Source organism: Loxodonta africana, chromosome 15, assembly GCF_030014295.1.
Source record: "Loxodonta africana isolate mLoxAfr1 chromosome 15, mLoxAfr1.hap2, whole genome shotgun sequence".
Taxonomy (NCBI): domain Eukaryota; kingdom Metazoa; phylum Chordata; class Mammalia; order Proboscidea; family Elephantidae; genus Loxodonta; species Loxodonta africana.
In genome coordinates, this window is record NC_087356.1 from 11,396,570 (window position 1) to 11,411,590 (window position 15,021).

A 15,021-nucleotide genomic window follows, 5' to 3' on the forward strand; every position below is an offset into this window, starting at 1 on the left:
CTGACCTGCTGAATTAGACACTCAAGGGCAGGTCCCAGCAATCTAATCTTGTCTTTTAACAAGCCTTCCAAGGGATTCTACGAGCCTCAGTGGCACATTGGCTGCTAACCGAAAGGTCAGTGGTTCAAACACACCTGCAGGGCTGTAGGGGAAAAGATCTGGCAACCTGCTCCCATAAAGATGACAGCCTAGGAAGCCCCATAGGGCAGCTCTGCTCTGTCACAGGGGTCACTGTGAGCTGAAATAGACTCAGTGATGCCCAACAGCAGCATCAGGTGATTTTAATGCTCACTTCAGTTTGAGAACCACCAATTTGGTAAACTCCAGTTCTTCCCCTAAGGAGCCCTGATGGCGCAGTGGTTAAAGTGATGGCCTGCTAACCGGAAAGTTGTCTGTTCCAAACCACCAGTGGCTCCCCAGGAGTATAACGTGGCAGTCTGCTTCCCTAGAGCTTTACAGCCTTGGAAACCCTGTGGGGTTGCTATGAGTTGGAATCGACTTGACAGCAGTGGACTCTTCCCCTGGAAGCAAAAGGGTGGGGTGAGGAGTCAGGCACTATGCTGGGTTTTCCAAACCTGGTCGTACATTAGAATCACACGGGAACTTAAAAACAAAAGCCATTGCCTCCATCCTCAGAGATTCTGGTTCATATACTACTTTTTCTGAAAGCTTTCCAGGTGATTTTAATGTGTGCAACGAGTGGCGAGAGTCCCTTTTCCAGGGTACGAACCCAGGCCATTCTTTATTCCTTTTTTCTAAGGACCCTGGCTAAAAACTGAACAAATATGAGCGCACACCACAATCACCTGGAGGGCTCCTTAAGACACAGACTCAGGAGGCTGCATTTCTAACAGGTTCCCAGGCACTGCTGCTGCTACTCAGAGACCACTCTTTGAGAATTACTGTTGTAAGTTTAAGACCTGAGCGTATGACTGCCTTCAGGACCTGAAGGCACAAAAAAGTTACATGAGGAAGTGGCCCCAAAACCCGTGGTCCCCACTCCTGTCACATTACCTTCCTTCTCCCAGTCTTCACCTGTGGCCTCATGGGAGCTTCCTTATGATCAGTTGACTGAGGAATAGAAAACTCCTGCCTGGTTTACAGAGGGTTCTGTGCAACACACAGGCGCTGCACAGAAGTGGACAGCGCAGCACTGCTGCCCCTTTCCGGAACCTCCCAGAAGGACAATGGTGGAGGAAAATCCTTCTGGAGAGCAGAATTTTGAGCTGTGCATCTTGTTGTTCGTTTTGCTTGGAAGGAGAAATGGCCAGATGTGTGATTGTATACTGATTCACGGCTGTGGCCAATAACTTGAAAGGAACATAAGGAGGTATGAGGAAGGGCGTGTGGCTAGACCTGTCTGAATGGACCAAAGAAGTGAAGATGTTTGTGTCTCATATGAATGCTCACCAAAGGGTGACCTCAGCAGAGGAGGATTTTAAATATCAAGTGGATAGGATAGCGTGTTTTGTGAATAGCAGTCAGGCTCTTTCCCCAGCCACTCTTGTCATTTCCCAATGGGCTCATGAACAAAGTGGCCATGGTGGCAGGGATGGAGGCTATGCATGGGCTCAGCAACATGGACTTTCACTCGCCAGGGCCAATTTGGCTACAGACAATGCTGAGTGCCCAGTCTACCAGCAGCAGAGACCAACACTGAGTCCCCGGTATGGCACCATTCCTAGGGCCAATCAGCCAGAAGTTCTGGTGGGAAGTTGATTACATTAGACCACTTCCCTCATGGAAAGGGCAGCATTTTGTTCTTACTGGAATAGACACTTACTCTGGATATGGATTTGCCTTCACTGCACGCAATGCTTCTGCAAAACTACCACCTGTGAACTCACAGACTGCCTTATCCACCATCTTGGTATCCCACACAGCACTGCCTTGGTTCAAGGAACTCACTTCACAGCCAATGAAGTATGGCAGCGGGTTCATGCTAATGGAATTCACTAGTCTTACCACGTTCTCCATCATGCTGAAGCAGCTGGCTTGATAGAAGGATAGAATGATAGACTGGCTTTATAAAGACAAAATTGTGGTACCAGCTAGGAGACGGTACCACACAGGGTTGGGGCAATGTTCTCCAGGAGATTGTATATGTTCTAAACCAGCGTCCAATATATGATGCTCTTTCTTCTATAGCCGGAATTCATGGGTCCAGGAGTCAAGGGATGGAAATGGGAGTGGCACCACTCACTATTACCCCTAGTGACCCACTCACAAAATTTTTGCTCGCTGTCCATGTGACCCTATGCTCTGCAGGTCTAAAGGTCTTAGTTCCAAAGGGAGGAATGCTCCCCCTAGGAGACACAACACTGATTCCATTAATCTGGAATCTAAGAATGCCACTGAGCCACTTTGGGCTCCTCATACCTCTAGATCAACAAGAAAAGAAGGTAGGTATATTGGCTGGTGTGATTGATCCTGATTACCAAGGGGCAATCAGTTTGATATTACATAATGTAGGTAAAAAAAGAATATATCTGAAATATAGGAGATCCCTTTAGGGCATCTCTTAGTACTACTATGCCCTATGCTTAAAGTCGATGGAAAACTACAGCAACCCAGTTCCAACATGACTATTAATGGCCCAGACCCTACAGTAACGAAGGTTTGGGTCACCCTACCAGGCAAAGAACCATAACCAGCTGAAGTGCTTGCTGACAGTAAAGGGAATAAGGAATGAGTGATAGAAGAAAGTAGTTCTAAAGACAAGCTATGACCACATGACCAGTTGGAGAAATGAGGACTATAATTGTTATGAGTGTTTCTTCATTGTTTTGTTATACACGTGTGTGTGTGTGTGTGTGTGTGTGTGTCTAAAAAACCAAACCCATTGCCATTGAGTCAATTCCAACTCATAGTGACCCTATAGGACAGAGTAGAACTGCCCTATAGGGTTTCCAAGGAGCAGCTGGTAGATTCAAACTGCCAACATTTTGGTTAGCAGCCCAGGTCTTAACCACTGTACCACCAGGGTTCCACATACATATATATGTGTGTGTGTGTGTATATATATATATATATTTTTTCTTCCTTCCCTTATTCTGTTACTTATTATAAAATATAAGTTATAAACGGTGCTAGTGCATTTCTTGTTGTACACATGTTAGTTGTATCATGTTAGGTGCAAGTATGGCTTCATAATTGTTTTTATTTAGAGATTATGTATGGTTTAAGAGATGTGTACAGGTGCCAAGTTGACAAGGGGTGGACTGTGATAGTTAAGGTTATATGTCAACTGGGCTAGGCCATGAGTCTCAGCGGTTTGACAGGTATTATGTAATCATCCTCTATTTTTTGAACTGATGTGAGCAGCCAATCAGTTTAAAGAAGAGTTTTCTTGAGGGTGTGGCCTGTATCCAATATAAGTGGATGTTCTGGCAAAGCTCTCTCTCTCTCTCTCAGTGCTGCTTTCACCTCATCGTTCGCTCACCTCTGATTCTTGGGGCTTAAGCTGGCAGCCTTCAGATCGCAGGTTCATCAGCCCCTGCTACCACATGAGCCAGGACAAGCCTCCAGCCTACCATCTGATCCATGGATTTGGGACTTGACAGCCTCCACAGTTGCAGAGCCATTTCCTTGAAATAAATCTCTCTATACCCCCCTAAAAACAAAACAAAACAAAACCCAGTGCCGTCGAAATCTCTCTATACATATTCATATATATGCTTCGCTGGTTTTGCTCCTTTACAGAACCTAGCCTAAGACAGGTTGTAATCTCTGAAACTTGTGAATTTTACTTTATGTGGCAAAAGAGACTTTGTAGATGTGATTAAGTTAAGGATCTTGAGATAGGGAGATTATCCTGGGTTATTCAGGTGGACCCTAACTGCAATCACGAGTGCCCTTATAGGAGGGCAGCAGAGGGAGATGGACACAGAGGAAGAAGGCAACATGACCAATAAAGCAAGATGCTCTGTCGCTGGATTTGAAGATGGAAGGATGGGCCATTAGCCAAGGAATTCAGCTCCAGGAACTGGAAAACGCAAGGAAAAGGATTCTCCCCTTAGAGTCTCCAAAGGGAGTGCAGCTCACCTTGATGTTGGCCAGTGAAACTGATTTCAGACTTCTGACCTCGAGAACTGGAAGAGAATAAATGTATGTTGTTTTAAGCTACAGAGTTTGTGATAATTTGCTACAGAAGCCGTAGGAAACTAATATACACACGTGCGTGTACTCGCACACACACACACAGAATGCAAAAGGTGCAAGAAGCCAAGGGAGGAATCATAAATGTATGGAGTTTTACAACATATTTTCCCCTAACCTGATCTTCACAAGTTTGTTTAAGCAAGCAAGGAAAGTACTAGTGATATTCCCATTTTACAGATGAGCAAACAGTTTCGATCACTGACACATTCCCAGTAGGTAGGAGACCTGGGATTCAAACCCAGATTTTCAGATGCCAAGTCCAGGGCAGTTTCCACATCACACTGTGTTTTCTGTTTTCTCAAGCTCCTCCCCTCTGTGGGTTTAGCACATTCTCAAAGCCAACCTACTTCCCTGAAGAATAACTTTTACTTCTGTTTGGCACCTGCAAGAAATCACTTTCAGTGCCTCCCTCTCCTAAACGGTTGTTCATCATTCCATCAGTTGGCAAAAACTGCTGCTCAGAGAGTGCCAGGACAACTGCTTGCAATCTCCGTCCCCAGGGAAGCCCTGACATGGCAGCTGCCGCTCTCCCCAGCCAGGGACCCCAGAATGCTTTTGGAGACATTTAGGAGAGGATTGGGATGGCAGCAGCATGCCTTTCAGAAGGCTCCCCTACTTAAGCCTGTCAAGCCCAAGAGTTTCAAATAGTTTCCCCCACCAGCTGGATATTGCTCGTCCCACTTTTCCTGGATTCAAGGAGCCCTTGAATGCAGAGCAACTTGTTGTGGGTCAGGCAAGGTCATTTCTGCAGACCAGGCATTCAGGTAGGAGACAGGAAGCAAGTTGTTTTCAAAGGTGAAGTGATAACGTACTTGTTTCCTGGAGAGACACGTATGTCTTACATGCTGACAGGGTTGCCATATTCTACAAAATAGAGAAACAAATCCATTTCCTGTAACCGACTGTTATAGGCTTTGGTTGAATCACCTGGGGTGGCCCACCTTGCAGATGGTAGGCTTTTTGCCTGATTATGGAAACTTGGTCTGTTAAGAATTTGACAGCATCTGGGCACTTTAAGAAATATCTTAAGAGTAAGAAAGACAGAAACAGCTTTTCTAGGAGGTGAGGCCACATCACAATGCATTTTGAAGAATGCTTGCAGTTCTTGAACCTAACTCTGGTTCCTTCTCTGAGGAGCAGCCAGGGGGAATAATGACAGAAAGTCTCTGTTAAAGGGGAAATGAAAAATGCTCTGTAGTTAAAGTGTGTCTTGAGATAGCATTTATGTTTAAGTAACGTGGCATTTTATAGGCTCTCGACGACACTGGGTGGGTTTTGATGCTACTCAAGTCATATAGGGTCGCTATGAGTCAGAATCGACTCGATGGCAGTGGATTTGGTTTTGGATGCTATTCAATGGAGCCCTGCTGGCACAATGGTTAAGAGCTCAGCTGCTAACCAAAAGGTCAGCAGTTTGAATCCACCAGCTGCTCCTTGGAAACCCTATGAGGCAGTTCTACTCTGTCCTATAGGGTTGCTATGAGTTGGGATTGATTCCACAGCAGTGGGTTTGGTTGGTTTTTATGCTACTCAACACTGTCGAAAAGGGGTCTTTTTTATAGCAGAATATAAAGGACAGAAATGTCACCTGATGGGTGCACTTCCATGTGGGGGAAGGCAAGTGTGAGAGCCAAGCATGTGTATAATACTCTGCTGTGTTTGGGGACTGAAATAAACACTGATATCCTGTGTAAGTGAAGGTCAGGGGTCCTGGGTTTGCTTTTCTCATGGAAAACTTTGATCACAGGACAATCCTCACTAATAGCAGTTACTTCTGTGTAATGGACTTTACATCTATTACTTCATGAAATCCACACACCCCGCCGACAACACTGTAACTAGGTTGATTTCCTTCATTTTGCAGTGGAGAAACTAAGGCGCAGTCTTTAAGAAGCTTGCCCAAGGTCATGCAGCTGGTAACTGGCAGGCCCAGGATTTGAATCCAAGTTCGGACCTCCTAAATACCCGTTGTATCCCAAAACCAAACCCACTGCCATCAAGTCGATTCTGACTCATAGCGACCCTATAGGACAGAGTAGAACTGCCCGGTAGAGTTTCCAAGGAGTGCTTGATGGATTCGAACTGCCGACCTCTTGGTTAGCAGCCGTAACACTTAACCACTATGCCACCAGGGTTTCCACCTGTTGTATAAATGAGTAAAAAATGGCCTGTATGCATCATTGGCCCCAATTGTTTACCTCTTCATAGCAAGCTGAGGACCATTAGCCTGGAAAAGCCCACTGGCACCAAACTCAAATTTGTACACACCCAATGGTTTAAAACATAGCCCAAATAAGCAGATTTCTAGCCACTTAGAGCCAAGAAGTAGGAAGACTGGCTGTGGAGTGGCTAAGCACTGGGCTGCTAACCAAAAGGTCAGCGGTTCGACCCACCAGCCGCTCTGCTGAAGAAAGATCTGACAGTTCACTTCTGTAAAGATTTCCAGCCTTGGAAACCCTATGGGGCAGTTCAGCTCTGTCCTAAATGCTGCTATGACTTGGAATCTACACTATGGCAAGGGGTTTGTTTTGATTTTAGAGCCAAGGAGCCCTGGTGTTGCAGAGGCTGAGTGCTTGGCTCATAATCGAGAGGTCTTCAGTTGGAGCCCATTAGTCACCCTGCAGGAGGAAGATGTGGCAGCCTACCTCTGTAACGATTGACAGCCTTAGAAATCCACTGGGGCAGTTCTACTCTGTCCTATACAAAAAAAAAAAAAAAAATACAGTCACCGGGAATGGGAATCAACTCTATGGCAATTGCTTTTTTTGTTTGTTTTGTTTTGTTCCATTTCGTTTTAGAGCCTACCTGCTTTATGGACCCCACAAAACTATGCCCAACATCCGCTGCTCCTGTTGTTTGGTCAAGTCGGTGCCAACTTATAGCAACCCCTTGTACAACAGAGGCAAACAGTGCCCAGTCCTGTGCCAGCCTCACAATTGTTGCTACTTTTGAACCCATTGCTGCAGCCACTATGTCAAGCCATCTCCTTGAAGGTCTTCCTCTTTTTCGCTGACTGTCTACTTTGCCAAGCTTGGTGTCCTTCTAAAGAGACCAGTTCCTTCTGATAATATGTCTAAAGTATGTGAGATGAAGTCTCACCATCCTTGCTTCTATGAAGCATCCTGGTTTTACTTCTTCCAAGACAAATTTATTTGTTCTTCTGGAAATCCATGGTATAGTCAATATTTCTCTTCAACACCATAATTCGAAGACGTAAATTCTGCTTTGGTCTCCTTATTCACTGTCAAGCTTTTGCATGCAGATGAGGTGACTGAGAATACCATCATGGCTTGAGTCAGGGGCACTTCAGTCCTTAAAGTGACATCTTTACTTTTTAACACTTTAAAGAGGTCTTTTGCAGCAGATTTGGCCACTGCAAAACACTGTTTGATTTCTTGACTGCTGCTTCCATGGGTATTGATTGTGGATGCAAGTAAAATGAAATCCTTGACAACTTCAATCTTTTCTCTTTTCATCATGATTTTGCTTATTGGTCTAGTTGTGAGGATTTTTGTTTTCTTTACTTAGAGGTACAACCCAGACTGAAGGCTGTAGCCTTTGATCTTCATCAGTAAATGCTTCAAGTTCTCTTTGCTTTCACCAAGCAAGTTTGTGTCATCTGTATAGTGCAGGTTGTTAATGAGTCTTCCTCCAATCCTGATGCCACATTCATTTTCAAATAGTCCAGTTTATAGACTGAAAAAGTATGGTGAAGTTACACAACCCTTATGCATACCTTTTCTGACTTTAAACCCTCCCTCGCTCTGTTCAAACAACTGCCTCTTGGTCTCTGTACAGTTTCCTAATGAGCACAATTAAGTGTTCTGAAATTCCTGTTCTTCAAAAATTTATCCATAATTTGTTATGAACAACACAGTCAAATGCCTTTATATAGTCAATAAAACACAGCTAAACCTCTTTCTGGCATTTTCTGCTTTCAGCCAAGATCCATCTGATATCAGCAATGATATCCCTCTTCCGAATTCAGCTTGAATTTCTGGTAGTTCCTTGTTTATATACTGCTGCAACCATTTTTGAACGATCTTCAGCAAAATTTTACTTGTGTGTGATATTAATGGTATTCTTCGATAATTTCTTTCTTCTGTTGGATCACCTTTCTTTGGAATGGGTACAAATAAGGATCTCTTCCAGCCACTTGGCCAGTTAATTGTCTTCCAATTTCTCATCATAGATGCGTGAGCACCTCCAGCACCACGTCAGTTTGGTGAACATGTCCGTAGGTATTCCATGAATACCCGGGGTCTTGTTTTTTGCCAATGCCTTCATTGTGGCTTGGACCCCTTCCTGCAGTACCGTTGATTCTTGATCATATGCCACCTCCTGAAATGGTTGAACGTTCACCAATTTTTTTTTTTTTTTTTTTTGGTACAGTGACCCTGTGTATTCCTTCCATCTTCTTTTGATGTTTCCTGCATCATTCAGTATTTTGCCCATGGAATCCTTAAATGTTGCAACTAGAGGCTTGAACTTTCTCTTCCGTTTTCCAGCTTGAGAAATGCCTTTTCGTTTCCTAACTCCAGGTCTTTGCACATTTCATTACAATACTTCACTTTGTCTTTTTGAGTCGCCCTTTGAAATCTTCCGTTCAGCCCTTTTACTTCATCATTTCTTCCTTTTGCTTTAGCTACCTGAGATTCAAGAGCAACTTTCAGAGTCTCTTCTGACATCCATTTTGGTCTTTTCTTTCTTGTCTTTTTAATGGCCTCTTGCTTTCTTCATGTCATTCCACAACTCATCCGGTCTTCAGTCATTAGTGTTCAACACGTCAAACCTATTCTTTTTTTTTTTTCATCAGCATCTCTCTCCCACCCGCTGACCAGTCCCTTTCATGCCTGATGAGTTGTCTTCGGGGATGGTTCCTGTCCTGTGCCAAAAGAAGGTCTGGGGACCATGGCCGCCGGGATTCCTCTAGTCTCAGTCAGACCATTAAGTTTGGTCTTTTTATGAGAATTTGGGGTCTGTATCCCACTGATCTCCTGCTCCCTCAGGGGTCCTCTGTTGTGCTCCCTGTCAGGGCAGTCATCGATTGTGGCCGGGCACCAACTAGTTCTTCTGGTCTCAGGATGATGTAGGTCTCTGGTTCATGTGGCCCTTTCTGTCTCTTGGGCTCTTAGTTGTCGTGTGGCCTTGGTGTTCTTCTTTTTCCTTTGCTCCAGGTGGGTTGAGACCAATTGATGCATCTTAGATGGCCGCTTGTTAGCATTTAAGACCCCAGATGCCACATTTCTAAGTGGGACGCAGAATGATTTCATAATAGAATTATTTTGCCAATTGACTTAGAAGTCCCCGCAAACCATGTTCCCCAGACCCCCGCCCTTACTCCGCTGACCTTTGAAGCCTTCATTTTATCCTGGAAACTTCTTTGCTTTTGGTCCAGTCCAATTGAGCTGACCTTCCATGTATTGAGTGTTGTCTTTCCCTTCACCTAAAGCAGTCCTTATCTACTGATTAATCAATAAAAAACCCTCTCCCACTCTCCCTCCCTCCCCCCCTCGTAACCACAAAAGTATGTGTTCTTCTCAGGTTTACTATTACTCAAGGTCTTATAATAGTGGTCTTATACAATATTTGTCCTTTTGCTTCTGACTAATTTCGCTCAGCATAATGCCTTCCAGGTTCCTCCATGTTATGAAATGTTTCAGAGATTCGTCACTGTTCTTTATTGATGGGTAGGGTAGTATTCCATTGTGTGAATATACCACAATTTATTTACCCATTCATCCGCTGATGGACACCTTGGTTGCTTCCAACTTTTTGCTATTGTAAACAGAGCTGCAATAAACATGGGTGTGCATATATCTGTTTGTATGAAGGCTCTTGTATCTCTAGGGTCTATTCCCAGGAGCCGGATTTCTGGGTTGTATGGTAGTTCTATTTCTAACTGTTTAAGATAACGCCAGATAGATTTCCAAAGTGGTTGTACCATTTTACATTCCCAACAGCAGTGTATAAGAGTTCCAATCTCTCCACAGCCTCTCCAACATTTATTATTTTGTGTTTTTTGGATTAATGCCAGCCTTGCTGGTGTGAGATGGAATCTCATCGTAGTTTTAATTTGCATTTCTCTAATGGCTAATGATCGTGAGCATTTTCTCATGTATCTGTTGGCTGCCTGAATATCTTCTTTAGTGAAATGTGTGTTCATATCCTTTGCCCACTTTTTGATTGGGTTGTTTGTCTTTTTGTGGTTGAGTTTTGACAGAATCATGTAGATTTTAGAGATCAGGCGCTGGTCAGAGATGTCATAGCTGAAAATTCTTTCCCAATCTGTAGGTGGTCTTTTTACTCTTTTGGTGAAGTCTTTAGATGAGCATAGGTGTTTGAGTTTTAGGAGCTCCCAATTATCGGGTTTCTCTTCATCATTTTTGGTAATGTTTTGTATTCTGTTTATGCCTTGTATTAGGGCTCCTAGGGTTGTCCCAATTTTTTCTTCCATGATCTTTATCGTTTTAGTCTTTATGTTTAGGTCTTTGATCCACTTGGAGTTAGTTTTTGTGCATGGTGTGAGGTATGGGTCCTGTTTCATTTTTTTGCAAATGAATATCCAGTTATGCCAGCACCACTTGTTAAAAAGGCTTTCTTTTCCCCAATTAATTGACACTGGTCCTTTGTCAAATATCAGCTGCTCATACGTGGATGGATCTATGTCTGGGTTCTCAATTCTGTTCCATTGGTCTATGTGCCTGTTGTTGTACCAGTACCAGGCTGTTTTGACTATTGTGGCTGTATAATACCTTCTGAAATCAGGTAGAGTGAGACCTCCCACTTTCTTCTTCTTTTTCAGTAGTGCTTTGCTTATCCGGGGCTTCTTTCCCTTCCATATGAAATTGGTGATTTGTTTCTCTATCCCCTTAAAATATGACACTGGAATTTGGATCGGAAGTGCGTTAAATGTATAGATGGCTTTTGGTAGAATAGACATTTTTACTATGTTAAGTCTTCCTATCCATGAGCAAGGTATGTTTTTCCACTTAAGTATATCCTTTTGAATTTCTTGTAGTAGCGCTTTGTAGTTTTCTTTGTATAGGTCTTTTACATCCTTGGTAAGATTTATTCCTAAGTATCTTACCTTCTTGGGGGCTACTGTGAATGGTATTGATTTGGTTATTTCCTCTTCGGTGTTCTTTTTGTTGATGTAGAGGAATCCAAGTGATTTTTGTATGTTTATTTTATAACCTGAGACTCTGCCAAACTCTTCTATTAGTTTCAGTAGTTTTCTGGAGGATTCCTTAGGGTTTTCTGTGTATATAATCATGTCGTCTGCAAATAGTGATAACTTTACTTCCTCCTTCCAATCCGGATGCCTTTTATTTCTTTGTCTAGCCTAATTGCCCTGGCTAGGACTTCCAGCATGATGTTGAATAAGAGCGGTGATAAAGGGCATCCTTGTCTGGTTCCCGTTCTCAAGGGAAATGCTTTCAGGTTCTCTCCATTTAGAGTGATATTGGCTGTTGGCTTTGCATAGATGCCCTTTATTATGTTGAGGAATTTTCCTTCAATTCCTATTTTGGTTAGAGTTTTTATCATAAATGGGTGTTGGACTTTGTCAAATGCCTTTTCTGCATCAATTCATAAGATCATGTGGTTTTTGTCTTTTGTTTTATTTATGTGATGGATTACATTAATGGCTTTTCTGATATTAAACCAGCCTTGCATACCCGGTATAAATCCTACTTGATCATGGTGAATTATTTTTTTGATGTGTTGTTGGATTCTATTGGCTAGAATTTTGTTGAGGTTTTTTGCATCTATGTTCATGAGGGATATAGGTCTATAATTTTCTTTTTTTGTGATGTCTTTACCTGGTTTTGCTATCAGGGAGATGGTGGCTTCATAGAATGAGTTGGGTAGTATTCCATCATTTTCTGTGCTTTGGAATACCTTCAGAAGTAGTGGTGTTAACTCTTCTCTGAAAATTTGGTAGAACTCTGCAGTGAAGCCTTCCGGGCCAGGGCTTTTTTTTGTTGGGAGTTTTTTGATTACCGTTTCAATCTCTTTTTTTGTTATGGGTCTATTTAGTTGTTCTACTTCTGAATGTGTTAGTTTAGGTAGGTAGTGTTTTTCCAGGAATTCATCCATTTCTTCTAGGTTTTCAAATTTGTTAGAGTACAATTTTTCATAAAAATCTGAAATGATTCTTTTAATTTCATTTGGTTCTGTTGTGATGTGGTCCTTCTCCTTTCTTATTCGGGTTATTTGTTTCCTTTCCTGTATTTCTTTAGTCAGTCTAGCCAGTGGTTTATCAATTTTGTTAATTTTTTCAAAGAACCAGCTTTTGGCTTTGTTAATTCTTTCGATTGTTTTTCTGTTCTCTAATTCATTTAGTTCAGCTCTAATTTTTATTATTTGTTTTCTTCTGGTGTCTGATGGATTCTTTTGTTGCTCAGTTTCTATTTGTTCAAGTTGTAGGGACAGTTCTCTGATTTTGGCTCTTTCTTCTTTTTGTATGTGTGCATTTATCGATATAAATTGGCCTCTGAGCACTGCTTTTGCCGTGTCCCAGAGGTTTTGATAGGAAGTATTTTCATTCTCATTGCTTTCTAAGAATTTCCTTATTCCCTCCTTAATGTCTTCTATAACCCAGTCTTTTTTCAGGAGGGTATTGTTCATTTTCCAAGTATTTGATTTCTTTTCCCTAGTTTTTCTGTTATTGATCTCTAGTTTTATTGCCTTGTGGTCTGAGAAGATGCTTTGTAATATTTCGATGTTTTGGACTCTGCAAAGGTTTGTTTTATGACCTAATATGTGGTCTATTCTAGAGAATGTTCCATGTGCGCTAGAAAAAAAAGTATATTTTGCAGCAGTTGGGTGGAGAGTTCTGTATAAGTCAATGAGGTCAAGTTGGTTGATTGTTGTAATTAGATCTTCCGTGTCTCTATTGAGTTTCTTACTGGATGTCCTGTCCTTCTCCGAAAGTGGTGTGTTGAAGTCTCCTACTATAATTGTGGAGGTATCTATCTCACTTTTCAATTCTGTTAAAATTTGATTTATGTATCTTGCAGCCCTGTCATTGGGTGCATAAATATTTAATATGGTTATGTCTTCCTGATCAATTGTCCCTTTTATCATTATATAGTGTCCTTCTTTATCCTTTGTGGTGGTTTTAAGTCTAAAGTCTATTTTGTCAGAAATTAATATTGCTACTCCTCTTCTTTTTTGCTTATTGTTTGCTTGATATATTTTTTTCCATCCTTTGAGTTTTAGTTTGTTTGTGTCTCTAAGTCTAAGGTGTGTCTCTTGTAGGCAGCATATAGATGGATCGTGTTTCTTTATCCAGTCTGTGACTCTCTGTCTCTTTATTGGTGCATTTAGTCCATTTACATTCAGCGTAATTATAGATAAATAAGTTTTTAGTGCTGTCATTTTGATGCCTTTTTATGTGTGTTGTTGACAATTTCATTTTTCCACATACTTTTTTTGTGCTGAGGCGTTTTTCTTAGTAAATTGTGAGATCCTCATTTTCATAGTGTTTGACTTTATGTTAGTTGAGTCGTTACGTTTTTCTTGGCTATTATCTTGAGTTATAGAGTTGTTATACCTTTTTGTGGTTACCTTATTATTTACCCCTATTTTTCTAAGTAAAAACCCAACTTGTATTGTTCTATATCGCCTTGTATCACTCTCCATATGGCAGTTCAATGCCTCCTGTATTTAGTCCCTCTTTTTGATTATTGTGATCTTTTACCTATTGACTTCCATGATTCCCTGTTATGTGTATTTTTTTTTAATTAATCTTAATTTGTTTGTTTTTGTGATTTCCCTATTTGAGTTGATATCAGGACGTTCTGTTTTGTGACCTTGTGTTGTGCTGATATCTGATATTATTGGTTCTCTGACCAAACAATATCCTTTAGTATTTCTTGTAGCTTTGGTTTGGTTTTTGCAAATTCTCTAAACTTGTGTTTATCTGTAAATATCTTAATTTCGCCTTCATATTTCAGAGAGAGTTTTGCTGGATATATGATCCTTGGCTGGCAGTTTTTCTCCTTCAGTGTTCTGTATATGTCGTCCCATTCCCTTCTTGCCTGCATGGTTTCTGCTGAGTAGTCTGAACTTCTTCTTATTGATTCTCCCTTGAAGGAAACCTTTCTTTTCTCCCTGGCTGCTTTTAAAATTTTCTGTTTATCTGTGGTTTTGGCGAGTTTGATGATAATATGTCTTGGTGTTTTTCTTTTTGGATCAATCTTAAATGGGGTTTGATGAGCATCTTGGATAGATATCCTTTCGTCTTTCATGATGTCAGGGAAGTTTTCTGTCAGGAGTTCTTCAACTATTTTCTCTGTGTTTTCTGTCCCCCATCCCTGTTCTGGGACTCCAATCACCCGCAGGTTATCCTTCTTGATAGAGTCCCACATGATTCTTAGGGTTTCTTCATTTTTTTTAATTCTTTTATCTGATTTTTTTTTCAGCTATGTTGGTGTTGGTTCCCTTGTCCTCCAGATGTCCCAGTCTGCATTCTAATTGCTCGAGTCTGCTCCTCTGACTTCCTAGTGCGTTGTCTAATTCTGTAATTTTATTGTTAATCTTTTGGATTTCTACATGCTGTCTCTCTATGGATTCTTGCAACTTATTAATTTTTCCACTATGTTCTTGAATAATCTTTTTGAGTTCTTCCACAGTTTTATCAGTGTGTTCCTTGGCTTTTTCTGCAGTTAGCCTAATTTCATTTGTGATATCTTTAAGCATTCTGTAAATTAGTTTTTTATATTTTGTATCTGATAATTCCCGGATTGTATCCTCATTTGGGAAAGATTTTGATTGTTTTGTTTGGGGGCTTGGAGAAGCTGTCATGGTCTGCTTCTTTAAGTGGTTTGATATGGATTGTTGTCTCCGAGCCAT

General features: G+C 41.5%; 1 protein-coding gene across 5 annotated transcripts in view; it reads left to right on the forward strand.

The window, feature by feature from the left end:
* Positions 1 to 4,517: 4,517 nt before the first annotated feature.
* The window catches only part of ECRG4 (ECRG4 augurin precursor), a 57,346-nt gene continuing 46,842 nt past the window's right edge, over positions 4,518 to 15,021 (forward strand). For 4 of the 5 annotated variants that reach the window (XR_010317901.1, XR_010317904.1, XR_010317902.1 and 1 more), the window contains exon 1: positions 4,813 to 4,925. Coding sequence is in view for 1 of the 5 variants with exons in the window: in XM_064268586.1 (XP_064124656.1) it covers positions 4,754 to 4,925 (172 nt within the window). In the remaining 4 variants the exon portion in view is untranslated. Of the gene's footprint in view, positions 4,926 to 15,021 lie in introns of all 5 variants that reach the window. The other variant, XM_064268586.1, reaches the window with a different exon arrangement.